The sequence below is a fragment of the Protopterus annectens genome, chromosome 12.part0, assembly GCF_019279795.1.
Source record: "Protopterus annectens isolate FY-2018-M chromosome 12.part0, PAN1.0, whole genome shotgun sequence".
Classification (NCBI taxonomy): domain Eukaryota; kingdom Metazoa; phylum Chordata; order Ceratodontiformes; family Protopteridae; genus Protopterus; species Protopterus annectens.
In genome coordinates, this window is record NC_056746.1 from 145,806,948 (window position 1) to 145,832,392 (window position 25,445).

A 25,445-nucleotide genomic window follows, 5' to 3' on the forward strand; every position below is an offset into this window, starting at 1 on the left:
TACCTGCATGTCCCTATCAGACAAAATTGCAGAAGGTACCTCAGATTTCTTGCAGGTTCAACCCACTATCAATTCTCTGCATTGCCCTTTGGCTTATCCACTGCGCCCAGAGTATTCACGAAATGCCTGGCATCAGTAATTGCCTACTGCAGACTTCAAGGGATACAAATATACCCCTATTTGGACGACTGCCTGATCCAAGCGGATAGCAAGCACATTCTTCTGAAACATCTGGCTTATGTAATAATGTTATTGAAATCTCCGGGATACACAGTCAACAAAAAGAAATCAAGGCTAATACCTTCTCGGAAGATAATTTTCCTGGGTGCCAATTTGGACACAAACACCCAGATGGCCTACCTCACGCCAGAGAAGCAGGGGCAACTTATACAATACTTCAGAACACTGACAAATTGCACCAGGCTGACTGCAAGGAAAATCCTGCAGGCTCTGGGATTCATGGCATCTTGCATCTTACTAATCCCATCTGCAAAGCTGCACATGAGGAAACTACAATGGTACCTGAAAAACATATGGTCTCAACACAGCCACAGTTTGGAAACAATAATACCACTAATTCCATGTCTGCAAAAGGAATTTCTGTGGTGGGCTCAAGCATGTCAAACAAACACAGGTCTCCCATTCAGCAAGCCTCAAGCAAATCAAGTCATCACAACAGACGCCTCGGACTACACCTGGGGGGCACACATGACAGATCGGTGCATTCAGGGCAAATAGTCCCAAAAAGAAAAGCACCTTCACATCAATCAAAAAGAAATGCTAGCAGTAATAAATGCTATTATAGCTTTCAAGGACCTTCTATAACCAGGTCAATTATTGATAAGAACGGACAACACCACAGTTATGTGGTACATAAACATACAGGGAGGAACACATTCTTACCCCCTATGCAGACTGGCCATGTCACTTTGGAACATGGCCATGGACTTACAAATGGAACTACAAGCACAGTACTTGCCAGGCAAGGAAAACACGCTGGCAGACAACCTAAGCAGGAATATGACAGATCCACACGAATGGAAATTGCATCCAAAAGTTTTTACAAAAATAATCCAAGAATGGGGAAGGCCAGACATAGATCTCTTTGCCTCCCACAAGAATCATCAGTTGACAAAATTCTGCTCAAGGATCTTCCATCCAAAGGCCTGGAGAGTGGACGCTCTTTCTTTCAGTAGGACATCAATGACAGTTTATGCCTTCCCTCCTCTTCCTCTGCTTCCCAAAGTTCTATTAAAGACCAAAGCAGACAGACCAAAAATGATTCTCATTGCTCCGGACTGGCCAAGGCAACACTGGTACCCACTCCTGAAGAGCCTGACGCATTCTCCACCATGGACCCTGCCTCTAATGCCTCTTCTTCTGACTCAGCACAGTTTAAAAACTCTTCACAGCCAGCTAAAAACGCTCAATCTAGCCGCATGGAAGATTCCTTAGCATCTCAACAGGCCCTACTCTCCAAGGAGGTGCAGGATGTCATTTTGGAGGCCAGAAGGCCATCAACTAGAAAAGCTTACTCTGCAAAATGGAAACGTTTTTGTGTCTGGAATGAGAAAAAGGGGCAGGATCCTGGAAAACTGAATTTACCTCAAATACTACAATATTTGGCTGAACTGCTAAGCAGTGGACTTTCTTTCTCCTCCATCAAAATACATGCCTCAGCCATTTCTGCAGAATACAACACTGATCCACCTTTATTCTCTCACCCTCTCTTAAGACAGTTCCTCAGAGGGGCTAAGAATTTAAGGCCTCCAAGGAAACAACCAATACCTGCTTGGGATCTTAATTTCATTCTGGAAAAATTGACCTTGCCTCCTTTCGAGCCAGCTGCCTCATCAGATTTGCAATATTTGTCCTGGAAAACAGCTTTCCTTCTGGCTATCACCTCAGCTCGAAGAGTTTCAGAACTACAGGCTCTCATGGCTGTCCAGCCTTTTATCATCTTCCATCAGGACAGGGTCTCCTTACGAACCAACCCAACCTTTATGCCCAAAGTGGTATCCAGGGTAGCTTTAAATCAGGCCATACATTTACCTACTTTTTATCCTAATCCTCAAAACAAAGGGGAGAGATTACTACACTCCTTGGACATCCACAGACAGCTACATTATTATTTGGACAGAAAAAGCCTTTCAGAAAATCAGAACAGCTCTTTGTGGCCTATGCGGTAGGAGCTCAAGGGAAGCCAATTTCCAAACAGACAATTTCAAAATGGATAGCCCACTGCATACGCTTTTGCTATTCCTTTCATGGCAAAACTGTTCCTACAGGCATTAGAACTCATTCCACCAGGGCCACAGCCACCTCTGCAGCCTTCCTCAGTGGAGTTCCTGCCAAGGATATTTTGGAAGCAGCCACTTGAAGTTCTGTGCATACCTTCTTCAAGCACTACAACCTACCATTATACTCCAAATCTAGAGCAGGCTTTGCCACTGCAGTCTTGCAGGGCATTTTGGCTCCTCTTAGTTCCAACTAGTGCCTACCACCCCTTTCTTAGCTTTGGGATTCTACCCATCTGTTATGACTGCAGCTGTATGCACGATGAACATAGTACAGTTTTGTACCTACCATAAATGTAGATGTTCGAGTGCTAATACAGCTGCAGTCCAGGTTTCCCTCCCTCCTTCCCCTCTTGGGACAGGCCTATAGGCTAACACATCCTCATACAACCTGATTGGGGTATTCATTTATGATGTATTTGCTTGCAACTACTGTATTTTGATTATATTGCACTGCATTTTTACACAAATTTATGTATTGCCTTCCTTCTGGGGGCACCTGACATCTGGGGCAAGAAAAACAGAAGAAAATGGCGTCTGCTGATTCCTTTATACCCCTGTCGCACTGACGTCAGGGAAGAAGTGACGACAACTGACGCCGGACCTAGACTTTGGAATTCGGCCGACCTAGGACCTGCCTGACGGCAGGAGAACCCATCTGTTATGACTGCAGCTGTATTAGCACTCTAACATCTACATTTATGGTAGGTACAAAACTGTACTTTACTGGATCTGTGATTAGGAGGCATGCCTGGTTAAAGGAACAAAATTTGCCTGATCATGTTAAAGCTAAATTGCTAGATGCACCTTTACAGCATGATTCTCTGTTTGGTATTAAGGCAGAAGAGGTTTTAAAGAAAATGGAAGACAAAGCTAAGTCTATGCAAACTGTTAAAGATTTTTTTACAAGTGCAGCCACCAAGATTCAGTAGACACTGGCCTACACAAAATTGGTCCTTTCCTGTGTCAGACAGAGCTCAAAGGGGCAAATCCAGACGCCCTAAGGGTTCCAGGTACCAGGCTCAAGACTCATACAGATCAAAGCAGTGGGGCACATCCACCTCCAAATCTGGAGGAAATAAAGCTCAAACCTACAGAAAGCAATCCCAGTGACTTCCCTCTGCCTACACCAAGCACTTATCTTTTGGCAGCATCCATAGGAGGAAAATTAGCACTTTTTGCTCAGAATTGACAGTTGTTAACCCAGGACAAGTGGGTACTAAACATCGTATCACAGAGCTACAGATTCCATTTCCACACTCTGCCAGTGAGAAATGGTTGGTCAGATCTGCCAAAAAATAAATGGGCACAAACAGGTTACGTCCCTCGTGGATATGGGGGCCATTCAGACAGTACCAGAACAGGAAAAAGGACAAGGTTTTTACTCAAGGCTGTTCTTGGTACCCAGAAAGGACGAGGCCTGGCGGCCAATAATGGATTTATCGATTTTGAACACAAACCTGGACATTCCAAAATTCAAAATGCTCACTTTGCAGCAGCTTCTGCCCATGCTGGGCAAGAATGCTTGGCTGGTGACTTTAGACCTAAAAGAGGCCTACCTGCATGTCCCAATAAGACAGTCGTGCAGAAGATACCTCAGATTCAAGGCTGGCTTAATGCATTACCATTTCTCTGCACTGCCCTTTGGCTTATCTACTTCTCCCAGGGTCTTCACAAAGTGCCTGGCACCAGTAATTGCATTTTGCAGACAAAAAAGTATTCAAATATATCCTTACTTGGACGACTGTCTCATTCAAGCAGAGAACAAGGACGCTCTTCTATGACAACTGGCGTTTGTGAAAAGGCTTCTAACATGCCTAGGGTACACAATAAACGAAAAGAAATCACAACTGGTACCCTCTCAAAAGATAACATTCCTGGGTGCAAGCTTGAATACAACTGCCCAGATGGCTTTCCTCACGCCAGACAAAGGCAACTGACTACTTACTTCAAACTGATGGCAACAAAAAGCCAGTCTTCTACAAGACAAATTCTGCAGGCTCTGGGCTTCATGGCATCCTACTAATTCCATATGCAAGACTGCATATGAGGAAACTTCAGTGGTACCTATAATGTTTGTGGAGTCTACATTCACACAGTCTGAAACAATGCTTCCTCTCATTCCCTGCCTGCAACAGGAGTTTCTATGGTTGACAAAGGCCCGTCACCAAAACATGGGACGGCCCTTCACTCTACCCCCTGCCAGCCAAACCTTAACAACAGACTCATCAGATTATGCCTGGGGGGCCCACATGGCAGGAAGATGCATTCAGGGCACATGGGCACCAAATCAAATGCATCTACATATCAACCAGAAAGAGATGCTAGCTGTTTAAAATGCCCTAACAGCCTTCAAGGACTTGCTTCATCCAGGACAACTACTGATAAAGACGGACAGCACCACTGTCATGTGGTATATAAACAAGCAAGGGGGCACACACTCATACCCCCTATGCAGATTAGCCATGGCACTGTGGGACACAGCTTTGACCTACCAAATACATCTTCAAGCTCAATTCCTGCCAGGAAAACAAAACACTCTGGCAGACTATTTAAGCAGAAACCTTTATGGATCCGCACGAGTGGAAACTAAATCCACAAGTCTTCAGCATGATAACCGAGAAATTGGGGAGCCCAGACATAGATCTGTTTGCCTCTCCTCAAAATTATCAACTGAAAATATTCTGCACAAGGACTTACCACAGACAAGCATGGAAAGTGGACGCCCTATCCTTCAGTTGGAAAAACCTTTCAGTTTACGCCTTTCCTCCTCTACCTCTTCTACCTAAGGACCTCTTAAAAGTCAGACAAGAGTAACCAAAGATGATATTAATTGCCCTGGACTGGCTCCGCCAATACTGGTACCCAATCCTAAGGAACTTGTCTCAATACCCAGCTTGGACCTTGTCTCAAAGACCACAACTACTGTCCCAGCAAAACAATCAGATCCTGCACAATCAACTACAGACACTGAACCTGGCAGCAGGGCCAATCATGTAATCATACAAACGACACCTATCAATAAAGCTGTGTGATGGATGTCATTTTGGAAGCCAGAAGGCCTAGTACTAGAAAATCTTATGCTGACAAATGGAAGAGATTCTGTGCTTGGAATCGAGCACAAGGAACTGATTCAACAGAACCACATATTCCTCAGATATTACAATACTTAATTGAGATACTTGGCAAAGGCCTATCTTTCTCATCAATCAAAATCCATGCCTCTGCCATTTTGGCTCATTACAATACAGAGCCACCAATCTTTTATCATCCTTTACAGAAGCAGTGTCTTAGAGGAGCCAAAAATGTAAGAACTCCTAGAAGATCGCCATTACCTGCATGGGACCTCAATTAAGTGTTGGAAAAGCTCACCCTGCCTCCATTTGAACCAGCTGCTACCGCTGATATAAAGTTCTTATCATGGAAGACAGCTTTGCTACTAGCAATTACTTCAGCAAGAAGAGTTTCAGAGCTACAGGCCCACCTGACTGTAGAGCCTTTTTATCATATTTTACCCAGACAGGGTGACTGAGGACAAATCCTACTTTTATTCCTAAGGTTGTTTCCAGTGTGGGTCTTAAACAATTAATCTGCCAACTTTTTATCCAAATCCGCAGAACAAAGGAGAGAGAATTCTGAATTCCTTTAATGTACACAGACAACTAAGATTCTACTTGAGCAGGACTAAAGCTCTAAGAAAAACTGAGCAATTACTAGTGTCACACGCTGCAGGATCAGAAGGAAAGGCTATTTCAAAGCAGAAAATTTCAAAGTGGATAAGCCATTGCATCCGTTTCTGCTACTTGCACCATGGCAAACCTGTGCCCAAGGGCATTAGGTCTCACTCCACCAGAGCTGCAGCTACTTCAGTAGCCTTTCTCAGAGGAGTACCAACCAAGGACATTCTAGAGGCTGCTACTTGAGTTCTATTCACACCTTTACAATGCATTACCATTTACCTCTCTACTCTAAGTCCAGGGCAGGCTTTGCCACTACAGTGCTGCAGGGCCTTATAGCATCAACTAATGCTGTTTAGTTCCAGCCTCCCAACCATAACTTTGGGATTCTACACAAATGTAATGACTGCAACAAACACAAAGAACATAGTACAGTTGTGTACACTTACCATAAATGTAGATGTTCGAGTGTATTCACTGTTACAGTCCAGGTTACCCTCCCTCCCTCTCCTTCTTCTTCAACAACCTATGTGGTTTATTTGCTTGTAGATGATGGTAAAGTTTATATTGATGCATGTAGATATATAAATATATATAATATTGTTACCTTTTTGGGGGCACCTGACATCGGGGGCAAAAAAAACTTGGCGTCTTCTGCATGTTTTATACCGCTGACAACCTGACATCATGGAAGAGAAGACAGCAACCGATGCAGGACCCAAGACTTTGGAATTCAAGCCGACTGAGGGCAACCTGCCAGCAGATTACCCAAATGTAATGACTGCAACAGTGAATACACTCTAACATCTGCATTTATGGTAAGTGTACACAACTGTACTTTTCGTCTTTCCCAGATTGAGAAGACAGTCTCTAATATTTCTGATTGAGGGTAAGGCTTCAGCTCTCCCCTTACTAGGTTTCACTTCTCAAGTTGCCTGTCACCCTGTAAAATTAAGCTGATGCCTCCTCTAGGGCTGCTGCCTCTGGTTCTGTGATGAGATGCTGTCCCTGGTTTTGCCCTCAAACCTTGGCAGAGGATATTAAAACAAAACTTCTGGATGCTCCTCTGGATAACCAGTATTTTTTTTAGAATACTTTACCATGTCAGTATCAAAGACCTTGCAGGATCAGGTTAAGGTCATGAAAGATTTGAAGCATGTCTTTGTTTCTCCCATTTCCAAGTTTCAGAGGAACTATCGTAGTAAGAATGCCTTGACTGTCTAGACAGTCTTGCAAGGGTAAAAAGGCTCCTAGGTGTGTGTGTGTGTGTGTGTGCGCGCGCGTTTATAAGTGTACTCAAATGCCTAGATACCAAAAGCAGTCCTTTCCTGACAAGTCTGCAGCTATCTGACTTTGATGTTCATTGTGTTTCACTGTTGCAGTCATTACACTTGGGCTATCCGCCAGCAGGTTACCCGCAGTCGGCCCGAGTTCCAAAGTCTTGGTCCGGCATCGGTTGCTGTCGCCTCTTCCCTCACGTCAGTGCGCCAGGGGTATAAAAGATGCAACCGAAGCCATTTTCTTCAGTCTTTCCTGCTGCACGGTGCCCGAAGCAAAAGCAGTTCGCAAGTGCTGGTCAGCCGACTCCTGAGGTCTTCGAAATTGAGTTTCAGAACCGAAGTCTTCAATAAAGCTAAGTACCCCATTGGGGAAACTTTTTCTTGCACAAGACCGATGTCAGTAAAAGTTAATAATTGTATCTCTTGTGGGAAGCAAATACCTCATAAGGACTTTCATTCTTACTGTATTCCTTGCCTAGGCCCTGACCACGACGTTACCAGTTGTCTGTTTTGTGCTAGATTCAATAAACGCACTATTAAACATCGGTTTGAATTTGCTTTACATTATTTTGGCCGAAGGTTTAATTACATAATGCCGTCGGAGCAACCGACGACCGAAATTTATAAAAAACACAAAGAAAAGGACAGGCATCCGAGGTCCAAAACAGACGATGAAGCCTCTTCTAGGCCAGTCGCCGGTTCTCAGTGAGGCGCTTTCGCAGCCCCTGACACCCGCTACCTCAGAGCCACAGGCCATATCAGACAGCCACGTGGAGACACCGAGGCCTGTGGAAACTCAAGGCATTGGGCCTACGGAAGCTATTCCCTCAGATGGGTCCTGAGCCGCTGAGCAGGTATCTGCTTCTGAGGGTGTTTTCAGACCTTCACAGCTTACAATTAAGCCCACTACAGCAGCCAAGGCAAAGTCAAAAACACCATTAAAGACAAGGAAACAAGTACAGCATTCTACTGAACAGTCATCCATGCCAGAGAAACAGATGCTTAAAATGGCCGAAGACCTAATTACTTTAATCAGGGGGTCCCATCCCCCTCCTAACAAAAGGCCTAGGCAAGACACTGACTGATTCCTCTGACCAGGTTTCTATTTCATCTGATTCCTCTTCTGATCAGGAATGCTCTCTTCCTTCCTATGAGGATTCTGATGCTGAAGAATCTATCCCTTCAGCTTCTCCGCCTGAGGATTATTCTTTTGGGGAACCCTGCACACCATGAGGGAGCATTTCCATTGGGAGAGCCAGGATTATTCAGAATCCAAGTAAAGGCTCAGAGGCTTTCTTTTATTGCCCCAGCACCAGGCCCCTGGCGATTTCCCCTGTGCTTGATATTGTTGATGATGTTTTCTCTGAATCCAGTCTGACTCCTGATTCTTAACCCCCTGCAGCAGTCAAGCCAGACAGGTACTACAGAGTCCCTGACTCTCATAAATTTCTTTACAAAAACCCTGCTGCAGATCCAGAAACAATTTCTCAGGGTCCTAAAGGGGGTTAAGGCTTCCACTGCTAAAAATCCTGTCCCCTCGGATAGGGATTCCAGAGCTCTGGACAGATGGGGGAAAAAAGTTAACACGTCTGCTACTTTAGCTTTAAGGGCTTTAAATTGCTAGTTTCACATGCTTAAATATCAACAGTACCTCATGTCATTGTTAAAACAGAAAATGGTTTCAAACTCAGAAAGTCCTGACAGTAAGGAAATGCAGGATTTATTGCATGCAGCTGAACAAGTGGGAAAGCATGCTTTACAATGTGGTTTTGATTCATTAGAGGCTTCTTGCAGAGCGGCAGTTACAGGCTCGGTTATTCAACGGCATGCTTGGTTGACAGAACATAGTTTACCTGACCATGTTAAAGTAAAATTATTGGATGCTCCACTACAGCATGATACTTTATTTGGTGTTAAGGCAGAAGAGGTGTTAAAGAAAATGGAGGATAAAGCAAAATCAATGCAGATAGTAAAGGATTTCTTACAGGTCCAACCACCTAGGTTTAGCAGAAACTGGCCTTCAAAAAATTGGTCCTTTCCTGTGTCAGACAGGCCACAGAGAGGCAGATACCGATGCCCAAGAGGCAGATCTCAGCCCCAAGGCTCCTACAGACCTAAACAATGGGGTGCTACAGCCCCCAAAGGAGGGGAAGACAAATCACAACCTTATAGGAAACACTCCCAATGACTTCCCTCTACAGATGCCAAGCACTTACCTTTTGGCAGCACCCCTAGGGGAAAAACTAGCACTTTTCTCAAAAAATTGGCACATAATCACCCAGGACAAATGGGTACTGAATATTGTTTCTCAGGGTTACAGGTTCCACTTTCACACGCTTCCAAAATCAAAAGGTACCGGACCTGCCAGAAAACCAATGGGCAGAGGCGCAAAAACAAATTGCTGCTCTCATGGACATGGGAGCTATTCAGAGAGTACCACAGCAAGAACAGGGGCAAGGATTTTACTCAAAACTTTTCTAAGTACCCAGAAAGAACAAAGCCTGGAGACCAGTACTGGACCTGTCAATCCTAAATACTTTCCTGGATGTTCCAAAATTCAAAATGTTAACACTACAGCAACTTCTACCCATGCTGGGCAAGAAGGCTTTGCTAGTTACTTAGGACCTCAAGGAGGCATACCTGCATGTCCCAATCAGACAATCTTGCAGAAGATACCTCAGATTTCATAGCAGGCTCAATGTTTTACCAATTCTCTGCACTGCCCTTTGGCTTATCTACTGCGCCCAGGGTCTTCACAAAATGCCTGGCACCAGTAATTGCATTTTGCAGATAAAAAGGAATTCAAATATATTCCTACTTGGATGACTGCCTTATTCAAGCAGAGAGCAAGGACATTCTACTAAAGCATTTGGCATTTGTGAAAAGATTACTAATTTGCCTAGGGTACACAGTAAACAAAAAGAAATCAAAGCTAGTGCCCTCTCAAGAGATAATATTCCTGGGTGCAAGCTTAAATACAACTGCCCAGATGTCTTATCTCACACCAGACAAACAAAGGCAACTGACTCATTACTTTCAACTGATGGCAGCAAAGACCCAGCTCCCTGCAAGAAAAATTCTGCAGGCCCTGGGCTTCATGGCGTCCTGCATTCTACTAATTCCATATGCAAGACTGCATATGAGGAAACTACAATGGTATCTAAAAAGTGTTTGGACTCAGCATTGTCAGCCTGGAGTCGATCATAACTTTAATTCCCTGCCTACAACAGGAGTTTCGATGGTGGTCCCAGGCCTGTCACCACAACAAGGGACAACCTTTCACCTTACCCACAGCCAGGCAGACAGTGACAACGGATGCATCGGATTATGCCTGGGGGGCACATATGGCAGGAAAATGTATTCAGGGCATGTGGCCCAAGGAACAAATGCACCTTCACATCAATCAGAAAGAGATGCTAGCAGTACAGAATGCCCTGACAGCTTTCAAGGACCTACTACATCCAGGACAACTACTAATAAAGACGGACAATACCACAGTTATGTGGTACATAAACAAGCAAGGGGGCACACATTCCTACCCCCTATGCAGGCAAGCCATGACTTTGTGGAACACAGCATTGACCTATCACGTACATCTGCAAGCACAATTCCTGCCAGGAACAAAAAATACACTGGCAACTAAGCATAAATCTCATGGACCCTCACGAATGGAAACTAAATCCACAGGTGTTCAGCATGATAACAAGGAAATGGGGACGCCCAGACATAGATCTTTTTGCCTCCCCTCACAATTGCCAACTACAGAAATTCTGCACAAGAACTTATCACTCTCAAGCATAGAAAGTGGATGCTCTATCATTCAGCTGGAAAGCCCTGACAGTCTATGCCTTCCCTCCAATGCCTTTTCTTACCAAGGTGCTCCTAAAAGTCAGACAAGAAAGGCCCAAAATGATCCTGATTGCCCCAGACTGGCCACACCAGCACTGGTACCCAGTCCTAAAGAGTTTGTCTCAGGACCCAGCTTGGCCTTTACCTCAAATTCCTCATCTTCTGACTCAGCAAAACAATCAGATTTTGCACGGTCAACTCAGAACCTTAAATCTGGCAGCATGGCAGATAATGTAGCCACTCCGAGTACATATCTCTCTAAAGCTGTTATGGATGTCATTTTAGAAGCCAGGAGGCCCAGCACTAGGAAATCTTATGCAGAAAAATGGAAGAGATTCTTTGCTTGGAACCAGGCACAAGGGCCCGAACCACTTGTTCCAAATATACCTCAGATTTTACAATACCTAACTGAGAAGCAGGGGGGTACCCATTCCTACCCTCTTTGCAGATTAGCCATGGCCTTGTGGAACACAGCCTTGACTTACCAAATACATCTTCAAGCTCAATTCCTGTCAGGAAAGCAGAATACTCTGGCAGATGACCTAAGCAGAAATCTTATGGACCCGCACAAATGGAAACTGGATCCACAAATCTTCAACATGTTAACACAGAATTGAGAGAGCCCAGACATAGATCTATTTGCCTCTCCCCAAAATTATCAGTTGGACAAATTCTGCACAAGAACTCATCTCAAAAAAGCATGGAAAGTGGATGCTCTGTCCTTCAGTTGGAAAAACCTATCAGTCTATGTTTTTCCCCCTCTGCCTCTACTCTCCAAGGTCTTACTAAAAGTCAGACAGGAAAAAACTAAAATGATCCTAATTGCTCCGGACTGGCTGTGCCAGCACTGATACCCGCTTCTAAGGAATATGTCACACCTCCCTCCATGGTACTTGCCTCAAATACCTCATCTACTGTCTCAGCAGAACTATCAAATTCTGCACACTCCGCTCCAAACTCTCAGTCTTGCAGCATGGCTAATCAACTAATTATTCAAACCACACCTCAGTAAATCTGTGATGGATGTCATTTTGGAAGCCAGAAGGCCTAGTACTAGAACATCTTATGCTGATAAATAGAAGAGATTCATTGCTTGGAACCAAGCACAAAGAATAGACACAGCAAAGCCCAATATTCCTCAGATTTTACAATACTTAACTGAGATGCTTGACAAGGACCTATCTTTTTCTTCAATAAAAATCCATGCCTCTGCCATTTCCGCTCATTACAACACAGAGCCTCCCCTCTTTTCTCATCCACTGCTTAAACAGTATCTTAGTGGGGCCAAATATTTAAGGCCTCCCGGGAGAGCACCAACTCCTGCATGGGACCTCAATTTTGTGCTGGAAAAACTCACCATGCCTCCTTTTGAACCTGCGGATATAAAATTTCTATCTTGGAAAACAGCTTTTCTTTTGGCAGTCACTTCAGCAAGAAGGGTTTCACAACTACAGGCTCTCATGGCAGTGGAGCCTTTCATTATATTTTACCCGGACAGGGTGGCCCTCAGGACCAATCCTTCTTTTATGCCTAAGGTGGTATCCAGTGTGGCTCTTAACTAGACCATTCACCTGCCAACATTTTACCCAAATCCGCAGAACAAGTGGGAGCAGATTCTGCATTCATTGGATGTACACAGACAACTAAGATTCTACTTAAACAGTACCAAATCTCTAAGAAAGTCTGAGCAACTACTGGTAGCATTTGCTGCAGGATCAGAAGGAAAGGCTATATCAAATTAGATAAATAATAAACTATTTCTAAATGGATAAGCCACTGCATTTGTTTCTGCTATTTACACCATGGTAAACCTGTGCCCAAGGAGATCCAATCACATTCCACCAGGGCTGCCTCTACTTCAGCAGCTTTTCTCAGAGTGGTCCCAACCAAAGACATTCTAGAAGCTGCTACTTGGAGCCCTGTTCATACCTTCATAAAGCATTATCATTTACCTCTCTTCTCTAAATCCAGTGCAGGCTTTGCCACTGCAGTCCTGCAGGACCTTATAGCCATTCCTAATGCTGTTTAGTTCCATCATCCCATCCATAACTTTGGGATTCTACCCAAATGCAATGACTGCAATAGTGAAACATGAAGAACATAGTACAGTTGTGTATACTTACCGTAAATGTAGATGTTCGAGTGTATTCACTGTTGCAGTCCGGGTTACCCACCCGCCATCCCCCATTCTATACCTTTTCTTTCCTTCACTATACTCAAAAGCCTTTGTGTTGTATTTGCTTTTAGTTGAAGATAAAATTTGTTTCTAAAAGTGCATTTATATATTTACAGTTTAGTTATATATTTATTTTCATTATATATATCCATTTGGGGGGCACCTGTCATCTGGGGCAAGGAAAACTGAATAAAATGGTGGCGGCTGCATGTTTTATACCCCTGACGACCTGACGTCATGGAAGAGGAGACAGCAACTGACGCAGGACCCAAGACTTTGTTATTCAGGCTGACAGAGGGCAACCTGCCAGCAGATTACCCAAATGTAATAACTGCAACAGTGAATACACTTGAACATCTACATTTATGGTAAGTGTACACAACTGTACTTTCCCTCAGATCTGTTCCAGAGTCCCAAGTCTTTCAGCTTGTGAAGCGGACACCATGGCTGTCTTCTGTCTCTGAATGTAATATTCCTTTATGCATCCCTCCTTTCCTCTTCTTCCCAAGATCAAGAAGGAATCTTCAAAAATCTTTTGGCCCAGACTGCACAGGTTCCTCCCTCTTATTCCATGTCGTCAGGGGCAGTCCTCATAAGTTACCTCACTGCATGGAACTTTTCACACATGACAAAGGATCTCACTTACCCTCACCTTTCCATTCTTCAGCTGACACTTTGGGTGGCAGGATTTTGATTCCTTTTCAACACCAATTTTCTGAGGATATGCTTGGGGGTGCTGCAGGAGGCCGGGAACCCCACTGGTAGTGACCAGACTATAATAATTGTCCAAGTCTAAGAAATTTTCTGCCTGGTGTCTTAAACTTCACCAGGCTCCCTTTTCAGTGGGGGTTCGCTTCGTTTTCATACGTCTGTGAACTGCTGCATGCTTTCTTGACATATTCTTCAGTTAAAGCTCACTTGTCAGCAATCTCTGCCACTGAATCCTCCTCTGGTCTCTGGATTTGAGGTCGAACAGCTTCTCAAAGGTGTCCTTCATGTTAGACCCCCAAGAAAGCCCATTCCCCTTTCTTGAAATTTTGTCCTTGAAAAACTGACTCTAGTTACTTTCGATCCTGACGTTTCTACTACATTGCAGCATTGCACCTGGAAGACTGTTTTATTGGTTGCTTTAACCTCTGCCAGATGGGTGTCTGAGCTTCAGGTATTAATATAGCAATAACCCACGCCTGGGTGTGGGTAATGTGGGATTTACCCACGGTTGGCGTGGTTTGGTCGCGAGGGCGAAGCCCGAGGGACCAAACAAAGACAACCGTGGGTAAATCCCGCATTACCCACCCAGGCGTGGCTATTATACTCTATGACATTATTTAAGAAAAGAAACAATTACTTTTCTTAAATAATGGCATAGTATAATGCCTCTTTGCTACCCTTCCGCGCTGTCTGGCATCGCGGCAGTTCTGATGTACTGCGCGTGCCTCGCAGTACATCAGAGTTGTGGCAAAGCAGCGGAGAAAGCAAGATCTCCGTTGCTTTTTACTGTTCGCTATGTTAAATAGGTTTAACATAGCGAGACAGCTTTAAAATAAGGAAAGGAGATGTCCGTTGCTTATTTTAAAGCTGTCTCGCTATGTTAAACCCATTTAACATAGCAAAACAGTAAAAAGCAATGGAGATCTTGCGTTCTCCGTTGCCTTTTTTTTTTTTTTTTTTTTTTTTTTAACCTGTCTCGCTATATTAAATGGGTTTAACATAGAGAGACAGCTTTAAAATAAGCTACGGAGATCTCCGTTGCTTATTTTAAAGCTGTCTCGCTATGTTAAACCCATTTAACATAGCAGACAGTTTAAAAAGCAACGGAGAAAGCAAGATCTCCGTTGCTTTTTACACTATTCGCTATGTTAAAGCAGTTTAACATAGCGAGACAGCTTTAAAAAAAGCAACGGAGATCTCCGTTGCTTTTTTTTAAACCTGTGTCGCTATGTTAAACTCTTTTAACATAGCGAGACAGTGTTTTAAAAAAAGACTTATACTAATTGAAAAAGTCCGGGCCACCGGACCTTTTTCCATTAGTATAAGTCGATTACGATGCGCTGGCCAATCAGCGTGCACGTTTTGGAATATTAATGGGGGGCCATGGTATAATTGGCAGTCCCTCCTTTTTTGTTTTTTTTTTTCAGAGAGAGGATGTCTCCCCATATGACTCCTCCTTTTATGCCCAAGGTTGTTAAGGAGCTGTCCCTTAACCAGTATATTCAGAGTCCTTCCTTTTTCCCTTCTACATGGTCTGATAGTGAGAGTGTTCTTTCGTTGGACTTGCATAGAGAGCTCAAGTATTATTTAGACTCAACAAAGGCCTTTTGCAAGTCCGACCAGCTTTTGATTGTTTTCATACCAGGACGTTGGGCTTGGCATTTTCTAAGTAAACCATCTCCTCCTGGATTTCCAAGGCCATTTCCTTTTGTTTTCATGGCAAGCAGTTTGCTTCTGTTAGTGCATTCTACTAGACCAGTGGCTTCCTCATGGGCTTTCTTCAGGGGTTTGGACACCGTCTATCCTTGAAGCTACTACTTGCTCTTTCAGTTTGTGACGTTTAGTGAATGTATGAACAGATGTTATTTCCAGAGCACATTTTGCCAAGGCTATCCTTAATAGGTTTGTGGAGGGCTCCTCCCTGCCTTCTCAGTTGCTTTTGTTTTTGTACTTTTCTTGAGGATGAATACTGCAACAGTAATATGGAGGGCCATAGTACAGTTGTGTAAAATCTTACCATAACAGTAGATGCCCTCCTTTTCACTGTTGCGTTATTCACTCCCTCCCTTCCTCCTTACCCCCGTTCTTTTTCCATCAGTGGTATTTTCTTTCTGCCTGAGAGGTTCTTCCTTCCACCTTTTGGATATACGTGGGACTTAATTCTCCTGGGGCACTTCAGTTCTGTGTTTTGGAGTGTTCTTACATCACCGTTTATCCCCTGTGCTTGTGCAGGGAGCATACATCTGAAGTATGATGCGCCTAGGTAATAAAGGCTTTTGGTATACTAGCCAGAAGTTGGGCTGTCCCTTGGCAGGAGATCCCAGAGGTGATGAATACTGCAACAGTGAAAAAGGCGGCCGTCTGCTGTTATGGTAAGATTTTACACAACTGTATTTTATCACCTTTGCAATTTACACTTGGTTTAGATTTTTATTTCTCTTGTCTAATTGCTTTTTTGACAGCCAGTAGCATCAATTAGTAATCTCTTACTATGTATAGACATTTCAGACCGTGTGTGCCTGCTCAAAATAATAATTTCCTTAGTTAACAGCCATTTACTGTCCTGACATTTTTGGATGAGTACTCTGCAGGGAATTTTTAAATCTGCTAACTTGTTAAAAAAGATGTTCCCAGTTACCTCTGCTTTACATCACACTGCCTGCATTTGCTCTATACCTGAGGAAACTTTCTCTGAAGTTTGCTTGGGGCATGTACTTCCAAGCAAAAATTTTAAACCTTCTGGACTTTGTTGTGTACTTTGGAGCCATACAGATATCCTCCCAAAGATATCCTTTATAAATTTCCTTTCCATTCTCTAGCCAGTCTTTTTTAACCTCTCCTGATCGAGTCATATAGTTATACAACATTTTTGTATGCCCAACTAAAGTATTTCATTTTGGATTTGAGTAAAAAGCCTACCAGGGCTGGTATTTCACTTAACACTCTCTTTTTCTGTTTGCCTCTACTCTATCGATCCGTGGCCTCTGCTCTATCGATCCGTGATAGGGAAGGCAGTCTTTTACCTGCAGTGCAAACTTCTACTTTGCCTCCTCCCACTCTGACCTATCCCCTTCTAGTTATTTGCTCCAAAATACTTGGTTCTTTTTCCAGTTTTCTGTATTAAATTTAATCTTCCTCTTGGTCTATTTTCTATAGCACTACTTGCAGTCATTCCTATTGGCAAACTTTCCTTTCTCCATTAGAATGTTTGTTTACTTCTCAATTATAACATTTAAAAAAGTAATGTATAATGTATAATCTGTATTCTTTTTCAAACCCCCCCCCCCATTTCATCATCATCCCTTTCCACTTTGATTTATAACCTGCTTGCGTTATGTATATGAGCCTTAACTGCATAAATCTAAAGTATCCATTCAAGTCAGGTAATCCTAAACCACTTTGTTCTATGGGGAGGATGAATTTATCCTGCTCAACTCTTGTCCTTTTCCCCTCCCAAATAGATTCCTTCAACTCTTTGTTGCTGTAGACAACTAACCTCTCTATTGCTGTCCACAACTTCTCTGGTTGATAAACATATGCTTGACTAGTGTGTAAAACTATAGGGGCTAAAAACATTTAATTGCTTGTTTTACTATTCATAATTAAGAGCTTCCAGTTATATTTTTTATTTAGACTCCTCCCACATATCCTTAGTTGCCATTGCAGAATCCTTTTTAATCTGTACACTTAAATACTTCATTTTACCATGACTCCATAAATATGGATATTGCTGAACCCGTTCATGTGTGGGTAAATGGTTTACCATTGTTGCCTTTGTTTTATCTTTAATTTTATATCCCAAAAACAATTAAAACTGTCTATCTCAAAATATTCCACAATACCAAATTGTACATTTCTGGATTTATCAAGTACAGAACAATATTGTCTGCAATTAAGGTTAACTTTTTTTTGGATTACCATACTATAGCTATCCTTCAATTTGTGAGTCCCTTATATTCTTTGCCAGTGGTTCTTAATATAAAGCAAATAAAGGGAAAAAGTACACCCCTTTTTTGTTGCTTTGTTCAAACACAGCTGGTCAGAAAGGAGCCCTCCAGCCATCCATATGTCTTTCTAATTAACTTGATTATTTAATCTGGTAATACAAATGTTTCCATTACCCTACTCATAAAATTCCAGTTGACTGAATGCTTTCTCTACATCAAGACTCATCAACAATAGCCGTATTTTCTTATTCTTGTCTCTGCGAATCATTGTTCTATTATTGTATTAAAACATCTTTATTGAATTATCACTTGTGACAGACAAACTTACATGTATATGAACGAAAACAATCCATATTAACATGTTCACAGTTACAAACATTATACAGTGCACAAATTCTTCTGTACAATATAATTAGTCCAGCATTACATAAGTTATTCAATTCCTGCCTTCCCTTAAACCTCATTCCTCCTGCAAAACGCTTTTCTGCATGTATTATTCTCACATTTTGCATTTTTCTATAGAACTTGCTCCTGCCCTTTTCTAAACTTTCACATTCCAGTTCTTGTATCTCTGTTGTATTACTGTTGTAAAAATGTTTGCCTCCCCTCTACGAAACCACTTTGATCCATATCTATCAGTTTTGGCAGTAATTGAAATGGGTGTATATGAAGCTTGGTTGTTCAAGGGTCTTCACCCTCTAAGTAACATGGCCACCAGATCTTTTTGTCCAAGATGCTACCCCCCCCCCCCCCGAATCACTTTTTCCCCCTCTTAACTTCCACAGGAGTATAATCTACTCCTGGAGATATTTGTATTGATTGGTTATACATCAGAATTTTTCTCTCTTTTTTTTATATCTTTATAATTGTTGAGCCTTATCTTCCTCCAACACACTTAATGTTAAGTAAATATTTCTTTGTATTTCTCTGTACCTTTTCTTTTCCACAGTAAAGTGCTTTATACAGTTGTTCATAGAATTTCTGAAATATCTCAATATCTCTGTAGAATCTCTGATTATTTTTCTTGTCATAGTCTGTTTGCCAACAAACTTTTCTACTCTGTTACCTAAATCATTATGCTAAATGTTTTTTTGCTGTGGTGTTATCGAAATAGTTGCATAACAGCAACCTTTCTAAAATTATGCATATTCAAATAATCATTTTTCCTTTAGCATTCTCCAGTTTCTCCTCCTCTTGTTCTGTCAGATTCCCCTTGTCTGCAATATCATAAGCTACACCAGACCTCTAAATAAGTAGGAAAGCACCAGCGTCTCTCTACTTAATTACCCTGCATCTTTATTTTAGTTTTAGTCGATGCATGAAATAGTTATTGGATGTGTCAGAGTTTTCAGTTAGTTTCACATTCTCATATGAAATAAAAATTATATCCAGTCTGATGCAGTCATTATACCTGGGGAATATGTACATTGCCTGAGTTCCTACTACAGAATTCATACCTTCCATACCAAATATGTTCATATATTTCTTCAGAAATCTACACTTTCTTAATTTTTTCCTTCTGTGTCCACCTGATACTACTACATTATAGTAGATCAAGTTCCATTCCCCACCCATAAATGTCCTGGAGAGCAGAAATCCAAACCAGAAAACTAGGTCATTGTATTCCTGAGGAAAATGTTTCAGAAAATTCTGACTTAGGGCTTTTTCTTTCTGTGATTCTCAAGCCGAAGACTGTGATTCATAAGAGAGTTCGTCCTGTCCAACTTCTAAGACTAGTTCCAGGATGAATGATGTATTTTTGTGGGAACATGTTTGCTCCATCTAGACTGAAGAAATAGTTTGACGTAGTATGCTGCAAATGGATTTACCTCGTACTGTGCCCATTATTCCTCTTATGCCTGCCCTGGGGGAAATGCTGCCTGCAGTAACCTTACCCTCAGCCTTTGTTCCCCAGAAAAGGCAGAGTACTTAATATGATACGAGCCCTGCCCCTGTGGACATGAAGGTAAGATATTCAACAGAAGAGCATTTCCTCCTTAGTTTATTCTCTCAGGTGTTGACCGCTTGTGGGATTGTTTTGCTGTACTTCCACCACATAGGTTCCGTCTGTATCCGACAGTTTCTAAATGGTCTCAACTTGCATTGAAAAGTGTGTGATTATGCAGGTATTGTCTCTGGCTGTTGCTGCCGCTTTGAGAATATATGCTTGTGTATGTACTCCAAATTGTTTGATGTAAAGTGAGATTTTTAATTCTGTTTGTTTGACCCTGCTTTAATCAGGTTTTCCAACAGTTCGACAGAGGGGAATTAATTCAGGTATTGACTCGTTATCTTTCAAGCCCCACATTTCAAATTGTACAAACCCTCTGCAAAATAATCAATCCCTGGCATCTAGCAAACAGGAAACAGAAATCACGCTTTAGGAGAGTAGGTAAAAACAAGAATCCTTTCAGAAAAAAAGGGTCAGGCTATGCCTTCAGAATGACTACGTCAGCATTCCTTCCGCTCCCGTCCTTACATCTCTACGTCTGTCCTATAGACTAGCTCTGTCTTTCCCTTTGGCAACAGATTGTTTCAGACTCTTGAGTACATGTACTGGTTCAGGAGGGCTACATTTGTCACTGGATGCAAACACTGTCTTTCAGGGCAAGTCCTCCCTTCCCACCATATCAGAGTTTTCCTTGCAGTTAGTCTCTCCTTCAACATAACTAGAACGTATTGGAGGTGTAGGTGTGTGTCACAGTGAATTTTGTTTCTATGGAACCGTCTTCTACTCCACATAAAGCAGTACTTCTCTTACCCTATTCAGATGAAATTTGGATGAATTGATAGGTATCCACAAATGCATCTAGGGTTTAGCACTCTTGTCCCTCCAGGATAGGCAACAACATGCAAGTCTCTCAACATAATCCTTGTTCTGCCCTTCTCTGGGTTATCATAACATGTAAGAGCTAAAAATAACATGGTAAGATTTTCATAGATAAGTTGCTTAGTAAAACTTTTGCAGAACCTTAGATTAGGAAAGTGTGTGCGTACTAATTCCAAAATGCTGTGTGTTCCTTAGTTTTGGCTTTTCATTGTGCAGGTTTCTTATATATAACATGGTACTGGTGCTTTTTCAGTTTTGGCTGCTTTCCACTGAAGTTTAGAATATTGTAATTCTGTATTAATTTGCTGCATAGCTTCTTTCAGATCACAAACATTAAAATGATCGAAATTTCACCGTGACTTCACTACGTAACACGGTACTGGGAACAGTATTTAACATTTGTTTACATTGTTTCCAGGTGTTGGAGTGTGGAGAAGAAAAAATACTCACATTAACTGAAACAGAGCGAACCAAAGCACTAGCAGCACAGTTTGCCAAACTTCTGCGTTCCCAAAAAGACAACTGCCTTATGATGTCAGATTTGTTAACTGAATATAACAAGACTTTTGGTTACATACTCCGCCTTCAGGACTATGATGCCTGTTCTATCCCTGCATTACTGCAAAAACTTTGCCATGTTGTAAAGGTAAGTTATTGTGGTAGTTAGAATTTGCTGCACGTTATGGAGAATTGACAGATGTGCATTTTAGATCAAGGTCGCAGTAGTTCTTACATGTCCCCGTAAGGTTCCATTACCTACACAGTGGTTCTGTGTATTATTTTGTATGTTAAGAATGAGCTTTAAACACTGACTTTTTATTCTGATGAAGGTCTGTATGAGATGAAAGCGCTAAATAAACTGTCTGTTGTTGGAATTTTGAATACCAGACTTGCTGGTTCTTAGTGTGTGGTCATCTCTGAGATTTATTCTTTTTGAGTCGAGGTTTTTCTTTCCTCTGCTACCAACAGTTGCATTTGGTACATTAAGAAGGATTTTTCAGTTATTCAACTACTGAACTGAGCAGAATTTCATCTCTTGCGTTAGTGTGTCTAGTTGTGCATTAGTGGTGCTACATTTGCACCAGAGTAAGCGCACTGCATCTTTAATCATATCTGTGCAGCAGCTTCAAGTGACATCTCTTTTTTTTTTGCATTCTCCAGTCACTGTACAGCGTACTGTCACACTTCACTGCCAAAGAAGTTTGATACAAGGCTGGAATGGTTTCATTTTTTTTTCCCGTCTTTAGGTTTTCTCTTAAGACCTACTTCACTTTAATAATAAAATTGTCGATATTCTGATTGAATCCTTTGTGAGCCGTCCACATCTCTACTTCCCTGTGGAATCTGATGCTTTAAATCAAGCAGTTTACTGTCCTCGGCTGTAGACTTCAGCAAGAATGAATGATGAAGGCAAACATATGCATTTTGAAGGTGTAGTGTCCTGTGTTAAATGTACTACATTGTCCTAAATATTTTATTTTTTTTAGCTGTTGGTATTTGGGATAATTCTGATGGAAATGCAGACACATGACTAGCATGTGCTGCCTTTCCTCAGCTGCACCAGCTGTGCCATGTACAGTGAACTAGTTTTCCTCAAGTGAACCACAGATGTTCATGTTTCACTGTTGCAGTCATGACGTGAGATTTCCTGCTGGGGAAGCCCTTGGCTGGCACGACTATCAGAGGAAAAATATTCCCTCTTTCTACGACCATTAGATGCACTTGACTGATGGCAGTATGCTGGGGTATAAGTGGAGTCTGCCTACGTCATTACCTCAGTTCTTTCTTGCCATCGGAGCCTGAAGCAGACGAAGTATATGCATTGGTCAGTTCGTGCCAGAGTGAATTTCTAAAACTAAGTACCCAGTTGGGGAACTCTTTTCTTTTCTAAAGTAATGCCAGCGAAAGTTAACTACCTCTCTTGTGGTAAACAAATTCCACACCAAGATTTTCATACCCTCTGCATTACTTGATTAGGCCCTTTCTGCGATGTCCCCAGTTGTAGTTTTGTGCCTGATTCAACACCAGAACTATTCAATGTAGGGCGGACATTTTAGCTAGATTTGTTAGCGAGTCACCTGAATCTCCATGTGGGATGGCATCAGTTTCATATCCCAATGTCGCTCTGACTAAATGCAAATGGCCTAAGCTCAGGCCTTCTGACCAGAACCGTTCACCATCCGATAGTCCCGCAAGACTGGTTATTGTGAAAGCTGGTGAAGAGCCTTTGCAGCCCCCCTCCCGCAGGCAAGGTAGTGGAGAAGACCTCTACCAAGACCTTTTTTGAGGCCAGAATACTTTCAGAAACCCTCAACATCATCACCAGTTGTTGATCGGGTCCAAGACCACTCAGCAGGCTTCAACTTCCAGTGAACGCAGCGCTACCATTATACCTTAGCGGTATTCAGGAGTCTGTGTTTCCAATGCCCCCAGGCCAGAAATAAAACCTACCCCAAGGAAAGTTTCTCAGACTCATAAGGAATTGGTTAAATTATAGGTTCATAGGTTCGTACTAGGCTATCTGCCCTAGGGCATTTATAAGCCTAGCCAGAGTGTATGTGGCTTACACCACCCCTTAGGATGAGAATACTATGCCCTTTTAGGGTTTAGTTTACTATGCCTCTGTCTAGTAGTGACACAGAGATGACCCCCGGGGTAAACCTACGATCTCCCATCCACTCGTCGAGATTTCTCTTGAATAGAGTCAGTGAGGGGCTCTGCCTAACATGGACTGGGATTCTGTTCCAGAGTGTAGGGAGCCTCTGGGTTATGAATCTGTCCCTCCAGCACGTTCTATTTATTTCTGTGTTGAGGTTTAAGTCAATTGTTCTCGTGGCTCTGATGGATTTGGATTTTCTGAGGTGGAGCATGTCCATTAATTCAGGATTGGACATGGCCTTGTACGTCAGGCACAGATCACCTCTGAGTAGGCGGTATGCGACTGAATAGAGCTGGAGTTTTTTCAGTCGGGCAGCATATGACATATGTTTAAGACCCTTTATCCTCTTGGTGAGGAACTTTTGGCGTCTTTCCAACTGCTGCAGGTGTCTGGTGAGATGCATCCCAAACGGGGCATTGTACTCAATCATTGGCCTGATAAGAGAAGAGTACAGGGGCACAATGACCTCTCTTGATCTAGATGTGAAACCCTTCATGATAAGGTGGGCAATATAGAAGGTCTTCCTAACCACTTTGGCAATGTGAGTGTCAAATGAGAGGTTACTGTCAACCTGGGTTCCTAGGTCCCTGATTACCTTTTCCGTACTTAATGGATTACCGCCTATGTGGTAATTTGTCTGTACCTTGTTTTTCCCAAAGGGTATGACTATACATTTTTTGGCATTCAGCTTAAGGCCATGGCTTTGGCACCAATTATCCATTTCTATGAGGCCTCTCTGAAGGATGTTTGTGTCTGCTGGAGTATCAATTATGGCGCCCAGTTTGCAGTCATCTGCGAACTTTGTCAGCCACAATCCTCCTATGTTTGCCTGTACCTCGGAAAAATAAATGCCGAACAAGAGGGGTCCCAGGACTGAGCCCTGTGGGACACCGCTTGTGACTGGCTTAGAGTCTGACATAGCTCCAGCAACTCTGACCCTGTGGGTTCTGTCCTTGAGCCAGTTTGCAACCCATCTTGTGACATATGGGTTTATATTTAAGCTGGTGAGTTTGTCTATGATGCCCGAGTAGGGTATTGTGTCAAAGGCTTTTGCAAGGTCAAGGTAGGCTGTGTGAACTGCCTTACCCTCATCAATGGCCTTAGTGACTGTTTCAAAAAAGTCGACCAAGTTCAAAAGGCAGGATCTGCCCTTGACAAAGCCAAATTGGGTAGGATCCAATGTCTGTAGGTCCCCAATGTCCTTGTTTATGAGTTCCATAATGATCCTCTCCATAGCTTTGCAGACCAGGCTCGTCAAGCTTATGGGGCGGTAATTTCCAGGGTTCGTAGAAGCACCGCCTTTGTGAAGTGGGACCACTGTTGCCGTACCCCACTCTTTGGGTACGTATCCTGTAGTAAGGCTAAGATTAAACAGCAGCCTTATGTGTGGGTTTAGTTCCTCTTGGAGTTCATGTAGCACACAGCCGGGACACCATCCGTCCCATTGATGCTGTGTTTTTAGCTTTAGAGAGGGCGGCTCTCACCTGGGCATCTGAGATGTTAGGGAGGCTACACTCTACTGGGATAGTTATTTCTCCTTTTGGGGGAAGAGGGGGAGGAGAAATTTGCACTGAACCTGTCTGCCAGAATGTTGGCAATGTCAGTGGGTTCAGTGTATTTTGTGTCATTTTGGACTAACTCAGAGCATATCTGGGAGTTTCCACCCAGGTTTCTAACATAGCTAAAGAAGGCCTTGTGATTGTCTTTTGTGTCTTTTGCGATTTTTCTCTCAAAGTTGGCCTTAGATGATTTTATGAGTGATCGTAGTTTTTTGCTAGTACTAATCAGAGATGCCTTCCCTTTTAGGGATTTTGCTCTGTCATGTAGTAGCTTCCTCCTCCTGTTGTAAAGTTTGTTTATGGCTGGGGTCCACCAGACCGGCCTGCCTTTGGGGAATGGGTCTTGGTTTTATTTGGGATTGCATGATCCATGCATTCTTGAAGGTGCCCATAGAAGGCATTTGCAAAGGATTCAGCAGTGTGGGTTGTGGTTTCCACTGGCCCAGGGGCCTTGAAAGAT

At 42.7% G+C, this 25,445-nt stretch overlaps 1 protein-coding gene across 1 annotated transcript in view; it reads left to right on the forward strand.

The window, feature by feature from the left end:
- MARF1 (meiosis regulator and mRNA stability factor 1) overlaps positions 1-25,445 on the forward strand; it is a 2,255,654-nt gene that overhangs the window by 1,774,844 nt on the left and 455,365 nt on the right. The window contains exon 19 of the mRNA XM_044088896.1: positions 21,186-21,413. Coding sequence (XP_043944831.1) covers positions 21,186-21,413 — 228 coding nt within the window. The remainder of the gene's footprint in view (positions 1-21,185; positions 21,414-25,445) is intronic.